Source organism: Gossypium hirsutum, chromosome D03, assembly GCF_007990345.1.
Source record: "Gossypium hirsutum isolate 1008001.06 chromosome D03, Gossypium_hirsutum_v2.1, whole genome shotgun sequence".
NCBI lineage: Eukaryota > Viridiplantae > Streptophyta > Magnoliopsida > Malvales > Malvaceae > Gossypium > Gossypium hirsutum.
In genome coordinates this window covers 49,795,057-49,810,160 of record NC_053439.1, presented here as the reverse complement: position 1 = coordinate 49,810,160, position 15,104 = coordinate 49,795,057, and the positions used below count along the sequence as shown (strand labels likewise).

The window sequence follows — 15,104 nt, the reverse complement described above, 5'->3', positions numbered from 1 at the left end:
GTGTATCATAATTTTAACAGTACCAATACCAATTACCTTACTAGATGAATCGCTTCCCATGCGCACAACTCCACCTTCAACCGAACTGTATGTGGAGAACCATTCTCTATTGGGACACATGTGGAAAGAACATCCCGAATCTAGGATCCACTCGGACGTGAGCTTGGAGTTATCGCTCGTTGACACTAACAAGAAATCATCACCGCTTTCATCGATCAAATTAGTACCAGCTACATCTTCCTCGTTACTCTCAGCAGCTCTTTTATTTTGCAGTTTATAACAATCTGCTTTGACGTGACCTAACTTTTTACAATAGCGACACCTTTTGTCTCGTTTCTTTGATGCTACCAAAACGAAAGCTTGCCTATCTGCCTTGCTATCCAAATGAAGCTTATTGTCGAGTTTGTCTCTACTCAACAAATGACCCTTCACATTTTCGAACGAGATTTTATCTCTGCCATAAATCAGGGTCTCCCTGAAAGACTTGTATGAAGGGGGTAACGAGCACAATAATAGAATAGCTTGATCTTCATCATCAATATGAACCTTAACGTTCTTTAAATCATTTAAAAGAGTAATGAATTGACTGATGTGATCTCTAAGAAGCTCACATTCGTTCATACGAAACGTAAATAGACGTTGTTTCAACACTAAACGGTTAGCCAAAGACTTAGTCGCATAAAGAGTTTCTAACCTTTTCCACAAGGCGGATGAGGTCTTCTCCATCAATACCTCCTGTAATACCGTATTCGTGAGGCACAACTGGATTGCAGACAAGGCCTTTTCATCAAACTCTTTCCATTCTGTTTGATTTAGATTCTCAGGCTTTTTCCCTGTAACAACCTTTTTCAAGCCGTTTTGAACTAGAATTACCATCATCCGCACTTGCCAAAAATTGAAATTTGTCTCACCATTGAACTTCTCAATTTCAAACCTTGTTGCTGTCATCTCTGAACGGGTTGATCTATGAAATTTGAACTAGCTCTGATACCACTTGTTAGGGATTGTCCCGATTAAAGCAACAAGTAACAAAAATAGCGGAATAAATTGAGAAATTGAACACACAAATTTAACGTGGAAAAACCCCTCCAAAGAGGATAAAAAACCACGGGCAAAGATAATTTTACTATAATGGCAAAAAAACGAAGAGTACAAAAGATGGAGATAAAAACTAAATCCCGAAAACCCGAAAACAAAGAACTTTCAAAACGTAAACACAAAAATTCTCTAAATGTGTTATGAGTTCTAATCTCTAATGGGTGTTTTTACTAAGGTTGTGAAAGAGCCTATTTATAGGCTAAATTCACATGTCAAATATTAATAAAATAATCTAAACTAATCATTGTTTGACTGAAACAAATAAACAGAGTTTAACTAAAAGATTATTTCTCAAATTTGACTGAAAATAGGAGTCATACTTAACAGAATGTTTCAATGGTGATATTTTAGGGATTTTTATTTTATTTCATTGAATTACAACTTCGAATTAAAAATTAATAAATGCATTAAACAGATTAACCATTCATCGTTGATAGTCACACCATACTCTACTATATGAATTTTAAATAATAATATTATACGTTAAAATTTTTAATTAAATTAATTTTTAAATAACATACACTATCAATTTGTATATTGCACGGATATACAAACTAATTAAAATATAAAATTAAATCTCAAATTCGAGACTGATATCCTAATCTAACCTATGAGTTTTCAGTTTGATGAGTGGTTATCTAACAAAAATGGCTTTTGAAGAGTTGTTTTTGATAATTCCATTTTGTCAATTGTAGGCCAAAAATTAAGAGGAACAATTTAATTTGTCATTCTTCTATTGGGAAGTGATAGGGATGACAGTTTCATACAATCCCTTCGCATGGGGCATAGGTGAGGGCAAAGAGTAGAGCAATTTCTATTGTGAAGTTTTCATATGTTTTGTTTTATGGTCTAATTCCAGTTTTAGTCCGCTTAAACTATTTAAAATTTGAAATTTAATTCTTTACTTTAATTTGATATAATTTGATTATTTACTTTTTATAATGTTATTAGTAGGTCTAAATTGATAACGCTTTTAATGGCAACTTTTAAAGTGTTAATAGTATTGACCGTTGATAGATGATAGTACTAATATTGTTAACAAATTCATAAAAAGTGCTCAAGTGTCTCCACCTTACTAATTAAGGCTTAAGTCATAATTTAATTCTTGAATTATATTATTTTCTCACTTTGGTATTTGAACTTTTTTTTCTCATTTTGATACATGAAGTATCATTTTTTGTTTTATTTTACTCCAAAAAATACCGACATCCAATAAAAATGTGTAACGTCTTGTATTTTTATTCAAGAGTATCATTTCAAAGAAAATACTTTTGCTTTGCCCCATTCAATGATTCAACCATTGGAAGTTTTTGCATTTTCATCACTTATTTTTCTACTTCATTCATGACTTTGTATACATGATATATTGGCATACAAATTTATATGTAATTTAAATAGAATTTAGTAAATTTGAAGGTTGAAATTTCTCTTACAAAATTCTTTATTTTCACTTTATTTGTTATACATATCAAACTTGAAGAAAACATAAACACAACTAGAATGAAATGTGCTTCAATTAAGATTTTGCTTGAGTTTGTCCCTCGACAAGTTTCGGAAAGCAAAGGAATTAATGTATGGGAGTAGACATTGGAATCTACAACATATGCCATATCATTGTTTCCTGCATCGACATCAACATCGAAATGTGTCAGATCGATTTACAATGATGTACAAAAATGATAAGCAATAAAAAGTTACCTGAATTTGGTGAAGCATTAACTCAAGCTAAACTGTTAACTATTTGTCTAATTCCTTTCAAATCAAAGATTTCAATCCAATAACCATCAGGATCCTTGATGAATGCAAAACCTATAAATCAGATTGGCAAATGAGGCATGAATTGATGCAATTTTAAAAAACAAAAATCCAAAAGGAAATATTTCAGACATAACTTTGGTTACTAATATAGATGAGATGATTTACCATCGCTTGGTTTTTTGACAAATTCTACTCCAAGACTTTCAAATCTCTCGCAGGCCTTGTACATGTCATCCACAGTGATGCCAATGTGCCCTGGAAAGGAATACATTCGAAGGTGAATATCAGATACAACCATGTATGTGGCATGGTTATACTGGTTTTTTTTTTCTAAAGTTTTCTCATATATTTTAAGGACGGCAATTAATGCATATATTATAATTATTTTCTCCTATTGCAATCACTATTGGAGTTCAATAAGGCAAAACAAACGAATTGTATATGCCATCAAAATGTCTCAGCTTCTAATTTATAAACGTAAACACTTGGAAGAACAACATCGCAAAAGAGGCAAAAACTATGCATACCAAAGCCAATAGGTTCTGAATTCCCATCGTGGTATCCTTTGAATTCAGGATCGTTTTCGGTACCCCAAAAGCTGTAGCAAACGTTAAACTATTAAATCAGTGTTGTAAAAATTGGTTGCTGATTTAATTAGTTCAAGATAAAAAAAACAAAACCCAAAAAATTAAATATTTAAACTAGCTTAAATTCAATTTAAAATGATCTTTCAACAACTCTTTTACATGGTCAATCAATATTTTATCGATGTAATCGATCGAACCGATTCGAATCTAACAATCCCGTACAGGAAAATGATAACTTTGCTAAATCAAAAGATGGGTTAATTTTTCATTTTCTAAAAATAATGTATTCTTACTGTGTTAGTTCCATAGTAGCTGGTCTTCCAAATGTCCAAATAGTTTTCTCAACTGGGTCACTTGGTGCTGATGAAACATCCTACATCCAAGGGAACACATGCATTTAGAATCAAACATAATTAAATTTACCCAAATGGTGGCACCCAAAACCAATAAGCGAAAGATGATAGCACAATGAAATGAGACCAATAAGAATACAATTTCTTTCAATATAATTAAATCAGTTTTACCTCATATCCCATCATATACAATGTCATTTTCATATATGGAACATCCACTTTGTTAAGCAACCTGAAAAAGGATGTATTCATAGATTCCATTAACAATCAAATCAAATATAAGTGTTTGATTTTAGAAATAATCAATTTTGAAAATAGATTCTATAATAAAAGTGTTTATAAACAAGTTTAGAAGAGATAAATAAGAAAAAAATAGATAATTTAACTCAAAAATACTTTTGATTTTGACTTCAAAAGATATTTATTTAACTTTATAATACAAAACGGCTTAAATTAAGAAAAGAAGAGAAATATAACTTACTTCATGCCTAAAACACGACTATAAAATTCAAGAGTGCGCTTTGGATCCTTAATACGAAACATCTGCAAAACCCAAAAAAAAAAAAAAAAACATTACATAAATTCCCTTGAAAGGCATAGCAATGTACATATTGTAAACATCCAAAACAGGAACTTACGGTTTGCTGCATGATGTAGCCTTTGGTGGCTTCATCAGGGGGAAAATGAAGGCCTGGGTTATTGGCAGGTGATTCTTTTGAATCCAATGACGCCATTGTTTGCAATATGTAATCTGGAGAGTTGGGGTTTAGAGTTTAAGAGTGAAATGAGGGAAAGTCAGTGAAGTTGTGTTAAAAGTGAAGGATTGCTTATGCTTATATAGAGGCTTTGAAGATGTGGAAAAAAAATGAGTGTGAAAAAGGTGATGCCGAGAGAGAGAGAGGAAACTAGCCGCCGTTGCCTAAAACAAAAAGTTTGATGTCATTGTTGTAAATTATTGATAATATTATAAAAAATATGGTTGAATGGTAATAATGTTTTATGGTTGATTAGTTAATTTTTTTTATATATTTAAAATTTAGTTTTTTTTAATAATTTAATCTCTTTACTTTCTAGATTTAAAAATGTAAGTTCAATTTTGTTTTGTTCAGCCTTCAGGCGGGTTATCGCTTGCCTTTTTCTTCTTCCATCAACATTTTCTTTCTTTATTCTTCTCATTCATTACACATGTCTTCTTTCTTTTCAGTTTGCAGATTTATTTTGTAGGTATCTTTGTTGTCTTCACAAGTTGTGATGGACAGATGGTGGTGTTTGTTATTCGCTAAAACTCCACCGGCCACCAATAGTTTTTTTTGGAAAAGTGGATGACTCTTTGTTAACTTCTTAATTAATTTGTTTATGTTTTGAGAGTATTTCAAAATAATAAATGATTTCATGTGTCAATTTGGACCTGTGTTGTCTTAAGTTTTTTTACTTTTTTGTTTGTTTTTCCATTATTTAATAAGTCTTCAGTTTTAGAAGCTTTTGTTTGCTCTTGTAGTACGTTTTTTAGTCTTGCTTATACATGTAATCTTAGTTTTACAAGTGATTTTAGGGATGATTTTGTTGTCGTCCTCTCTAGTTTGGTGAATGCTCAAGTTTTTTGTCGATTTTTGCTCGCTGCTTTGGACCATCCGGGGCTGATTTCCTTATCATATTAAGTGCTTGCAATCACTCTGGATATGTCAATTGTCAACGTGTCATAATGTTCTATTAATGCTGAGGCTAAAACCTTTGTTGTATTGATGGAGCTCGTCTTTCACCATCTACGACAAGTGTTTACTTTTTTTCTTCTTTAAATTGTACGGTTCCATTCATTGAATGAATTAATGGATTTACATTTCAAAACAAAATATAAGTTTAATTTTTAATATTTAAAAAAATTCTATTATAATGGTATTTCTTTGATTATGAATATTTTTTTATGTTAAAATGTTTCTTTAACGAATATAACATAATAATTATAGCGATTTTAATAATTAACACCTAAATTTTTAAATTTAAAAAAATTAAAAAATCCTAAAATTTAAAAAATTAAATTAAATTCTAAATATGAAAAAGAGTATAGCAACTTAAGTTATATTTAAACTTCTTTCATGCGGGTAATGTGAATGAGAAAAACAATGAGAAAAATAATATTTATTTGATCCAGTCTCCAAATTTGAATTAAAATAAATTAAGTAAAAATAATACGTTCAATTTGAGAAATATTTCTTGGCTGTCTGATTTTTATAATTAAAAAATTTGCTGTCTTTTTCGACTCATCCTTCTTTTATTTATTTTCTCTCTCTCGTAAACAAAAATATCCTAACTCAAAATTTAATTCACCTTACTTGTTTTCTTCCTTTAAAAAATCTCTGTTTAAGATAATGAGACAAAATTCAAGCATCTCCTTTAATAATTAAATCCCTTCTACTTTTCTTCCAATATTATTCTCATTTTGTTATGATATTAATTATTATTAACTCATTGATTCGTTAGGTCGTTGGGTCTTGACCCGTACTCTATATGGGATCACACATGCGTAGTATGCGGACTCACTTCGAGTATACACATGTTAACCCTCAGGTAGAGTACGTATCATCATGCATGGAGACTTATCTAATATGTTATATCTATGAACAACGACCGTATCATATAAATATATAGAATTAATCTATCTGAGTGGACACAGAAGAAAACACTCAACACATTTCAATAAATTTAATTATCAAATACTTGATTAAAATAATTTTTGATAACCTTTAACAAATAAAAGTCAAACCTTTAACAATAATTTTAAATGTAATAGTAATCATGACCTGAATTTTTCAATAAAAAAAATCCTAAAAGTATAAATACTCAAAAGAGTATAACAATTTAAGTAGATTTCATGTGGGATGTTTAGAAAATAATATTTATTTGATCAAATAGTTGTTTTCTGCCAGTCTCCAACTTTGAATTAAGAAAGGAGTCAATTATGGCTTGCTCTCTCATTTTGTCTTATTTGATTTCATTAAATTACTCTCCTACTCCAATTAAATACATTAAACTATTTATTTTTTTAATGCCCGAACAAGAAACAGACTAGTGCGGCTCGAATTCATACCACACCGGGCCATCACACGGGGTTCTAAACTATTCATCTTTGATCTTTTTGATAGTCACAAATTATTCATTAATTTTTTAATTATATTTTATTTTAGTTGAAATTAAAATGATGAATAGAATATATATTTGTTCCTAAATTCAAAAAGTTATAAAAAATATTACGCTTAAAATAATATTTATTTTTATATATAAAAAAGCTCTTGATAATTTATAAGTTCTTAATCAACCCTTATTATATATATAAATTATCCCCACAACTACTTTTATTTTATTTTTTTTATTGCAGTCGTTTTCTGACTTATCCTTCTTTAATTTACTACATAAGAGGTATCAACACTTAAGTTTGAGTCTAATTCATGTAATATATTTAGATCAATTTTTTAAGTTTAGGTCCAGTTCGGCTTGAAAAATGTGCTTATTTTAGATTAATTTATATTTTAAATTAATTTTTTTTAAAATATAATATACTAAATGCACTAAAAAATCCTAAAATGAAAGTTTTCTAACACATTAAAAAATATTTAAAAACACTATAAATATAATGCATGTTTCATTGTATTAAAAAAATAAATATAATAAGCATTTTATTGTATTAAATATAAATTTTAAAATTTTATATTTTGGGTTGGGTTATTTAGTCGGGTAAGTTTTTTTTAGGTTTTGAGTGATTTAATTGTTATTGGATTAGTGATTTAATATAAATATAAATATTATTTAATATATATAATCAATATAATATTATTTTATAACAATATTCGGGCTGGGCCAAGCTTAAGTAAAAAATCTTGCCCAAGACTCAACCCATATAAAAACTAAGCCTTAAAATTTGTTTAAATCTATTTTTCAAGTCTCGTATTTTGTTAAAACCCTTTCATTTTCGAATGGACCTTCGAACTTGGACAAATTACCCGACCCATAAGCAAGTGTACTCTTCATAGCTTAAATTTTAACCCACCTTAATTTTTTTTAAAATCTTAATATTTAAAATAATGAGACAACCTTCAAGTAACTACAAAAAAAAAAAACTTTTCCCCTTTACACGGAATCAATTCTTTTTATATAATCTCTTTCTTATTTCTTACTAATCAAACAAACTTTAATAATTAAATCCCTTAATTCATTGTGTTTCTAATCTTCTAACTCTAACATTATTTCATTATCAGGGAAAAGAACCTCTAACCTTATTCTAACTTATAAAATTCACATTTCCAAAAAAAAATCGGTATAACTAGAGGTGCTTGTGGTCGAATCGGGTCTAAGCATGATATTAATATAATTTATGTTTGTCCAAGCTTAGTCCGGCTTGAAATATAGGCATAAAATTTTGTCCAAGCCCGCCCTTTCACAAAAGACTAACCCAAACCCATTTTAGGTCCGCCCATATTATTTTTAAATTTAAAAAATATATATTTATATTGTTTTAATTTAATATTTAACAATTTTATATATTTTTTATTTATTGAAATTTTTTATGTAGTCATCTTAACACTATTTTAATGTTTATATTAGATTTATTTTTTATATGGTATTATATATGTAGCATAGATTTATTTTTTTAATGCATATTAAATTGCATAATATATAAAAATAACATAATATAAAGTATTATAAGCTTAAAAACGAGTTGGGTTGGGCTGGACTTGGGCCTTGAATGTTCAAGCCTGAGCTAGACACATATTTTAAATAGGTCTAATTTGTAACACCTCTAACCCGTATCCGTCGCCGGATTAGGGTAAAGAGGCATTATCGTAAAAGACACAATTCAGCACAATCATTTATCACCTTTTATTCACCAAAGAATAAAATTACATTTGTAACATTACTAAACTCGAATGTCCACGAATCATTTATACTAGATTCGAATATATGAATCATAAAGCCAATCCACATCAAAATGTTTAATCAAACTAACACATGAAAACCAAATTCAAACCATATGTCATAAATTTATAAAATTTTTACATGTGTACCACTTAACCAACTAACCAAACATATTTTACTATTATAAAACATCATATCGTAATATATATACATTAATTCCATTAGCCGAAACTTGTTGCCATATAGTAAGGCATTTGGACACTTAAATAATCATCAATCATATGTCACTTTCATATACTCAACTTACAACAATACATCCATTATATTAACTTACCCACTTGTGCATATTTAAACCACAACTAACCATATCAATTCATAACATTAACTAAAATCAATATAAATTATTTACGATCTTTATACATGTACATATTAATTTAAGCTGAACTATATCACACGGCAAAATGGGCAAAATTATACAAGTACATGCAAGCAATTTCTAAATGACCAAATTTTAATTGTAAAACTAACCATTTCATACACTGCCCACTTGACTATACTTAACCATTTTCTGAACTCAATAATCAATATTAAACATGCCAATTTCATATGCTATGTACCATGCCAAAATTTCATATACACAACCAAATCCATTAATCCAATTTTCGGTCATCACCTTTAACCTCCAAAAATAATTCATGCCATTTTCATCTTGAACCGTACCTAAAAACTCACTCATTCAAGCATATAATATGTGCATGCTTAACCATTACAGACCGATTTAAATAACACTTACGCAATCGAACATAATTTCATCAATTTACCTCTTCACTGAGCCGAAACACAAGACCAACCACCATTGCAAATCAAATCATGTATCAAGCTTACTAAATGAGCTATTTATAAATCATTCATATCATTAGTCAACCAAGACATATAACCAAAACATCGTTCATACTTGTTTTGGAACATACTTACCAAAATGTGTGTAAACCGTGACCAAAATTACACAACCATCAACTAACTTATTAATCAAACCAAACCATATAATCACATACCACATATATATACACCAAGAAATATACTTCTATAATGAGCTATTGCCATGACCGAATACACATAACATTAATATCAAAATTAAGCTATTTTCGCATGGCTAAATATATACTCATTTCAAGACTAAACAAAACAAATGCTAGCCTATACATGCCATATGTTCAAAGTTTCAAGCTTTTAAAATACCGAAATAGAGGTCGATAGTGTGACAGACTTCCTTGACGATCCCTGGGCTTGTAACTAACTTTCCAAAAATCTATAAAACGACGAACAAACACACATACAGTAAGCTTAAATTGCCTAGTAAGTTATAAGTAAATAAATTATCAAATGAACATTAGCATAATTATATCAATATGGCCGAACATGAACAAACTCATGCACATAATAGTCACACCTTTGACATGTATAATTCATATCATCATCTCAAGTATTATACTTACCTATTTTCATGAACATTTAATTTCGCACGTACCTGAGTCATTTAACTCGATTTCACACTCGATCTCAACTTAACACTGCCCGTTGAACCATTCAGAATCAATAAGGATACTCGGATAACTCGAAAAGCTCGTACAATGCCTACGTCCTAGACGAGGTCTTACATGTAATCAAATATCGACGCCACTATCCCAGACAGAGTCTTACACGTAAATCTCAATTTGATGCCAACGTCCCAAACATTGTCTTACAAGAAATCACATATCGGAATCCTATGTCATGATATATATATCCTAACTATTCCTATGGTTCGTACGAGGCTTTCGAACGTCGTAATTCGATCGATTCAAGCTCGTACCTACTTTTCCCACACTTATGTCAATTCAACAAGCTCATATATAATTACTAAAATTCAATTCAGCACAATTAAATAAATTTTCATATAAATTAACAATAATTATTTACTTATGAACTTACCTTGTACGGAGACGAACGGACCGGAACGGCTATTGTCTATTTTTGATTTCCCCTGATCCAAATCCGAATTCTTCTTTTCTTAATCTAATTCAATACAAATTTAGCTTATTCATTCACCAAACCATTCAATTAAATCCATATACACATATTTAGGGTATTTTACAAATTAGCCCTCACATTTTCACATTTTGACATTTAATCCCTATTTCATAAAATCACAAAATACACATAATTTAACAATATCCTAGCTTGGTTAAATATTCCTTTAACTCATATAACCCCACACATTTCATTTATTTCATATTTTAGCCCCTAAATTTTTCATTTTCACAATTTAACCTAAAATACTCAAATTCATCAAAAATCTCAATACAAAACATATTAATCCAACACCTATCTCTCATAATTTTTCAATTAACATCATTAAACTCACAAATTCATCAATGACTTAACTCACAATCTTCATCAAAATCAGAAATTGAGGCATGTGCTTAATAAAATGCTAAGCAACAATCACAAAAACATAGAAATTATCAAAAATGGATCAAAACACATACCTTAATCACCAAATATCAAAGCCGAACCCTAGCTTAGTCTTTTTTCTTTTCTTTTCTTGTTATTATCGGCCAAAGATGAACATAATGGCCTATTTTCATACTTTTGTTTTATTATTTCATTATTTAATTATCAATTTCCATTTTTAACCTTTATAATATCATTTAAAACCCACTAAGTAATGTCCAGCTTTGCCATTTAATGCATTCAATGGTTAAATAACCACATAAGGATCTCCTCTTTTTAAAGACACATCAAATCGGCCATTATTCAAATAGAAGTATAATTTTGCATTTTCTGCGATTTAATCCTTCTTGCAAATTAAGTACACAAACGATCAAATGAAATCATGAAAATTTCACACATACCAATTCACATGCTGTAGACTCAGAAAATAATATTAAGATATTTTTCAGACTCGAATTTGTGGTCTCAAAACCACTGTTCCGACTAGAGTCTAAACAGGGCTGTTACATAATTTTTTTGCCCAAACTTGTTTTCCAGGCCTAATATTTTTACCCAAACCCTCCCAAAATTTAGGCGGGCCTTCGGACCTAGGCGAGTAATCTAACCCATGGACAGATCTAAGTATAACAATATCGAAATTCTTTAAAAAAACATTTAAAAAGTCATTATTATTGGTTTATTTATAGGTTAAAATACATTTCAATTAGTACATTTGGAATTTAGTACATCTGCTTTTATTTTAAGAAATATAGTCCCTTTACTTTTAGGGTTTAAAAATGCAAGTTTAACTATTAACATTATTAAAATTCTTCCCTTAGATTCAGATTCATTACCACATCAATTTTTGTAATATGACTATTAAGTGAATTTTATACTTAAGTGTCACACCAATGAATTTTATATGAATAGTAGAAACACTAAATTCCTGAAAATAAAAATAGATAGACTAAATTTCAAATATACAAAAAAAAATAGAGACTTACAATATATTTTAACTTTCATTACGAAGGAGAGAGGGAGAATGAAAAATAAAGGAGAGGTTTAAAGAAAAACCTAAATTTATTTATTCTCAAAATAAACAAGTAGAAATACAAATTTGATTATTAAAGATTGAGAAACTTTAAGAAATCTGAACCCCGTTCATGAAAAAGAAAAAAAAATTGAATTTTATGTTTTGTATGATTTTTTTCTCACTATTTGAAGGATTAAGATTTAAAAGAATATTTAAGGTGAATTATTTTAAATTTAGGAAGAAAAAAATTATTTGATAATGTTGAAATTTCAAAAAAAAAAAAAGGCCGCAAGCAAAGGAAAGTTTCGAACCTGGAAAAAAAAAGCAAAGAAAGATGAGAATTTGATAGCAAAAATGGAATATGGAAGAAAGAATAAGAGGATGGAATTAAGCTCGAATGATTAGTGACTTGGTTTTAAGAAAACCGACTTGAACAAGAGTTCTTGAAATTTAAGAACAAAAAATTGCAAGCAATGTGAATTAAACGAATTTAACTAGTAAAGATAACAAAAAAACTAAAATTAAATAAGATAAAAAAGGTGAAAGATGGAATAGATAAGTCAATGAAGATGAATATAAGGATAAGTGTTTGATTGAATTCTCCGAGAAATATTTCTCGACAAACTCAATCAATAACTCTAATTGACCCTCCAAAAATGAATTTTTGGTAATCCGGAGTTTGAAGAATTTGTCTCCAAATCTTGAACAATATTAAGTAAAAAGAATCTTCTGAATAAAAATAAGAATAGAATCTTGCAAAATAAAATACTCCAAAAAAGTGTTTTTATTAATTAAATAATCAAAATCTTATAATATAATGAATAATGTAAGCTCATTGAATGAAAAACAAACTCATAACTTAATTAAACTTCTAGTTTGGCTAAGTGAGAAGTGATTCTAGTTGAACTAAACCTTCTTGCCAACCAAAAAAAGATAATAAAAAAAAACTTCTAAAGAAGTTAAAACACTTAAATAATATCCTAAAATTAGGAATCAATAAATACAAAAAGCATAATGCAATATTGGGCTTATATATAATCAAAATTAAGCCTCAAAATTGAACTTAAATTGATGTAAAACCTAATCCAAGTCCAAAACTCGTAATTTCCGCAATAATCTCGCCCAAAATTTTCTATACACGTTGTCTTCACTAAAATGACCATAATTTGAGGTACCAAACTCAAAATCAGACGATTCAAAGTGCATTTCGAAGATAAGAGATTAATCTTTCACCGGTTAGAAGACATCCCGACCTAGAAATGCTAGGACCCATGTCACAAGTTAGCTGGTTTTCCAAACTTGAAAATTGGCTACTTTGGTGAATTGAATTTAATAAATTTCACTCCATTCATGCATGTATCATTTCCCCTTCCTCGAAAAGATTCGTCCTTGAATCTTATCCATGGTAGAACAAGAAAGAATCTTTATGAAAAGTGGAATGGTTTAATTGAGCTCCTCTAAATGAATCCACGAAATCCTAAAATAAAGAAACAAGTCTACTTGACAAATTTAAGTTAAGGTTAGTGAAAACATAATCTTTTCTCTCTTTTCTATAGGTTGTTGGAAAAATTAGTTAAGAAAATAGTTTTTACAGCTATAGCGGTTGTTTTAAAAATTTTCAAGACCGAGCAATTTTGTGATATTTATAGTAATAAACCCTAAACCAGAATAGTACCTGTACTTTGTGCGAGACGGATGCTTTCAACCAAACCATCTTCTCCACTATTCTCGTATAATGAATTGCATTGAGTTTGGGCTCGAGCAATATGAACCAAAACATAGAAAAGAAAACGATTTACTTACTTTCAATAGGAAAGTAAGTTCTCTCTATAAAAACCGAAAAATATCGTATAGAATTTATTCTAAGTAAATAAATTACCACTAATTTCTGACAGAATAACAATATGTGAATAATGTATGAAGTATCATTTTAGGTCAATTGGTGCTCTCTATTTATAGAGGAAAGTACAAGAATCTTGATTGAACAAGCCCTTGATAAATAATATTATTTTAAATAGAAAACATACTCCCAGTCTAACTGAGAAAGAGGGGGTGACACACCCTCATAATTTGACTAGAGTTGTTGTCCCTTCATGTTACATGAGGGACAAATTGGGTCTCTTATGTATTAGGTCCAATTATAAATGCTTCCCGAACTTTTGACACAACACTTTATAATTTAAACCAACATATTAGTCTTTCAATTGGTTTGCTCATTTTTAATTAAACGAAGGCATGTTTAGATTATCTAATAATATAAGTTGTCTTTTCGTATTACAATATGATCACGTAATACCGCTTAGTATTAGTTAAACATTAGATAATCAATGAGTCGATATTTGCTTTGCATGTAAAAACCCGTTGAGGAAAATATACAAAGAATATTAATTTAATCAATGGATGTTTTATTAAACCAATTTGTTCGAAAAATACAAGTATACATTGTTGTAGGCCAATTTTAGCCCATTTACATCAAAACCCAATTTAGCCTTACCTAACCCACTAAAATTAAACCCAAAACCCAAAATCTTAACTACCCAAAGCCCAATTTACATCAAAACCCCAATGGCCCAAACCCTAAGCCGAAATCAAAATAAAAAAACCTAGCCCACAACTTAAACTTTTCTCAACTAGCCACTCCTTTTCCACCACCAACTCCACTAGCCACACCTTTTCCACCACCAACTCCACTAGCCACTCTTTTTCCACCACCAACTCCACTAGCCACACCTTTTCCACTCTTTTTCCACCACCAACTCCACTAGCCACACCTTTTCCACCACCAACTCCACTAGCCACTCTTTTTCCACCACCAACTCCACTAGCCACACATTCTCCACCACCACTTGTACCTACAAATGAAGACATAAACAATAAAAAAATATTTTGTAAATG

At 29.6% G+C, this 15,104-nt stretch overlaps 1 protein-coding gene across 2 annotated transcripts; it reads right to left on the bottom strand.

Moving 5' to 3' along the window:
• Positions 1 to 2,413: 2,413 nt before the first annotated feature.
• On the bottom strand, positions 2,414 to 4,617 carry LOC107927150 (lactoylglutathione lyase). Of its 2 annotated transcripts, XM_016858160.2 has the most exons (8): positions 4,435 to 4,615; positions 4,278 to 4,339; positions 3,968 to 4,028; positions 3,737 to 3,816; positions 3,384 to 3,454; positions 3,022 to 3,111; positions 2,797 to 2,907; positions 2,595 to 2,719 (listed from the first exon to the last, which is right to left on the bottom strand). In XM_016858160.2, exons 1-7 carry the CDS (start codon positions 4,528 to 4,530, stop codon positions 2,819 to 2,821), a joined length of 549 nt encoding a protein of 182 aa, XP_016713649.2. In that variant the 5' UTR covers positions 4,531 to 4,615; the 3' UTR covers positions 2,595 to 2,719; positions 2,797 to 2,818. The 2 variants fall into 2 exon arrangements, with proteins under 2 accessions (XP_040946335.1, XP_016713649.2); XM_041090401.1 differs by lacking the exon at positions 2,797 to 2,907 and having other exon boundaries at positions 2,414 to 2,719; positions 4,435 to 4,617.
• Positions 4,618 to 15,104: the final 10,487 nt, after the last annotated feature.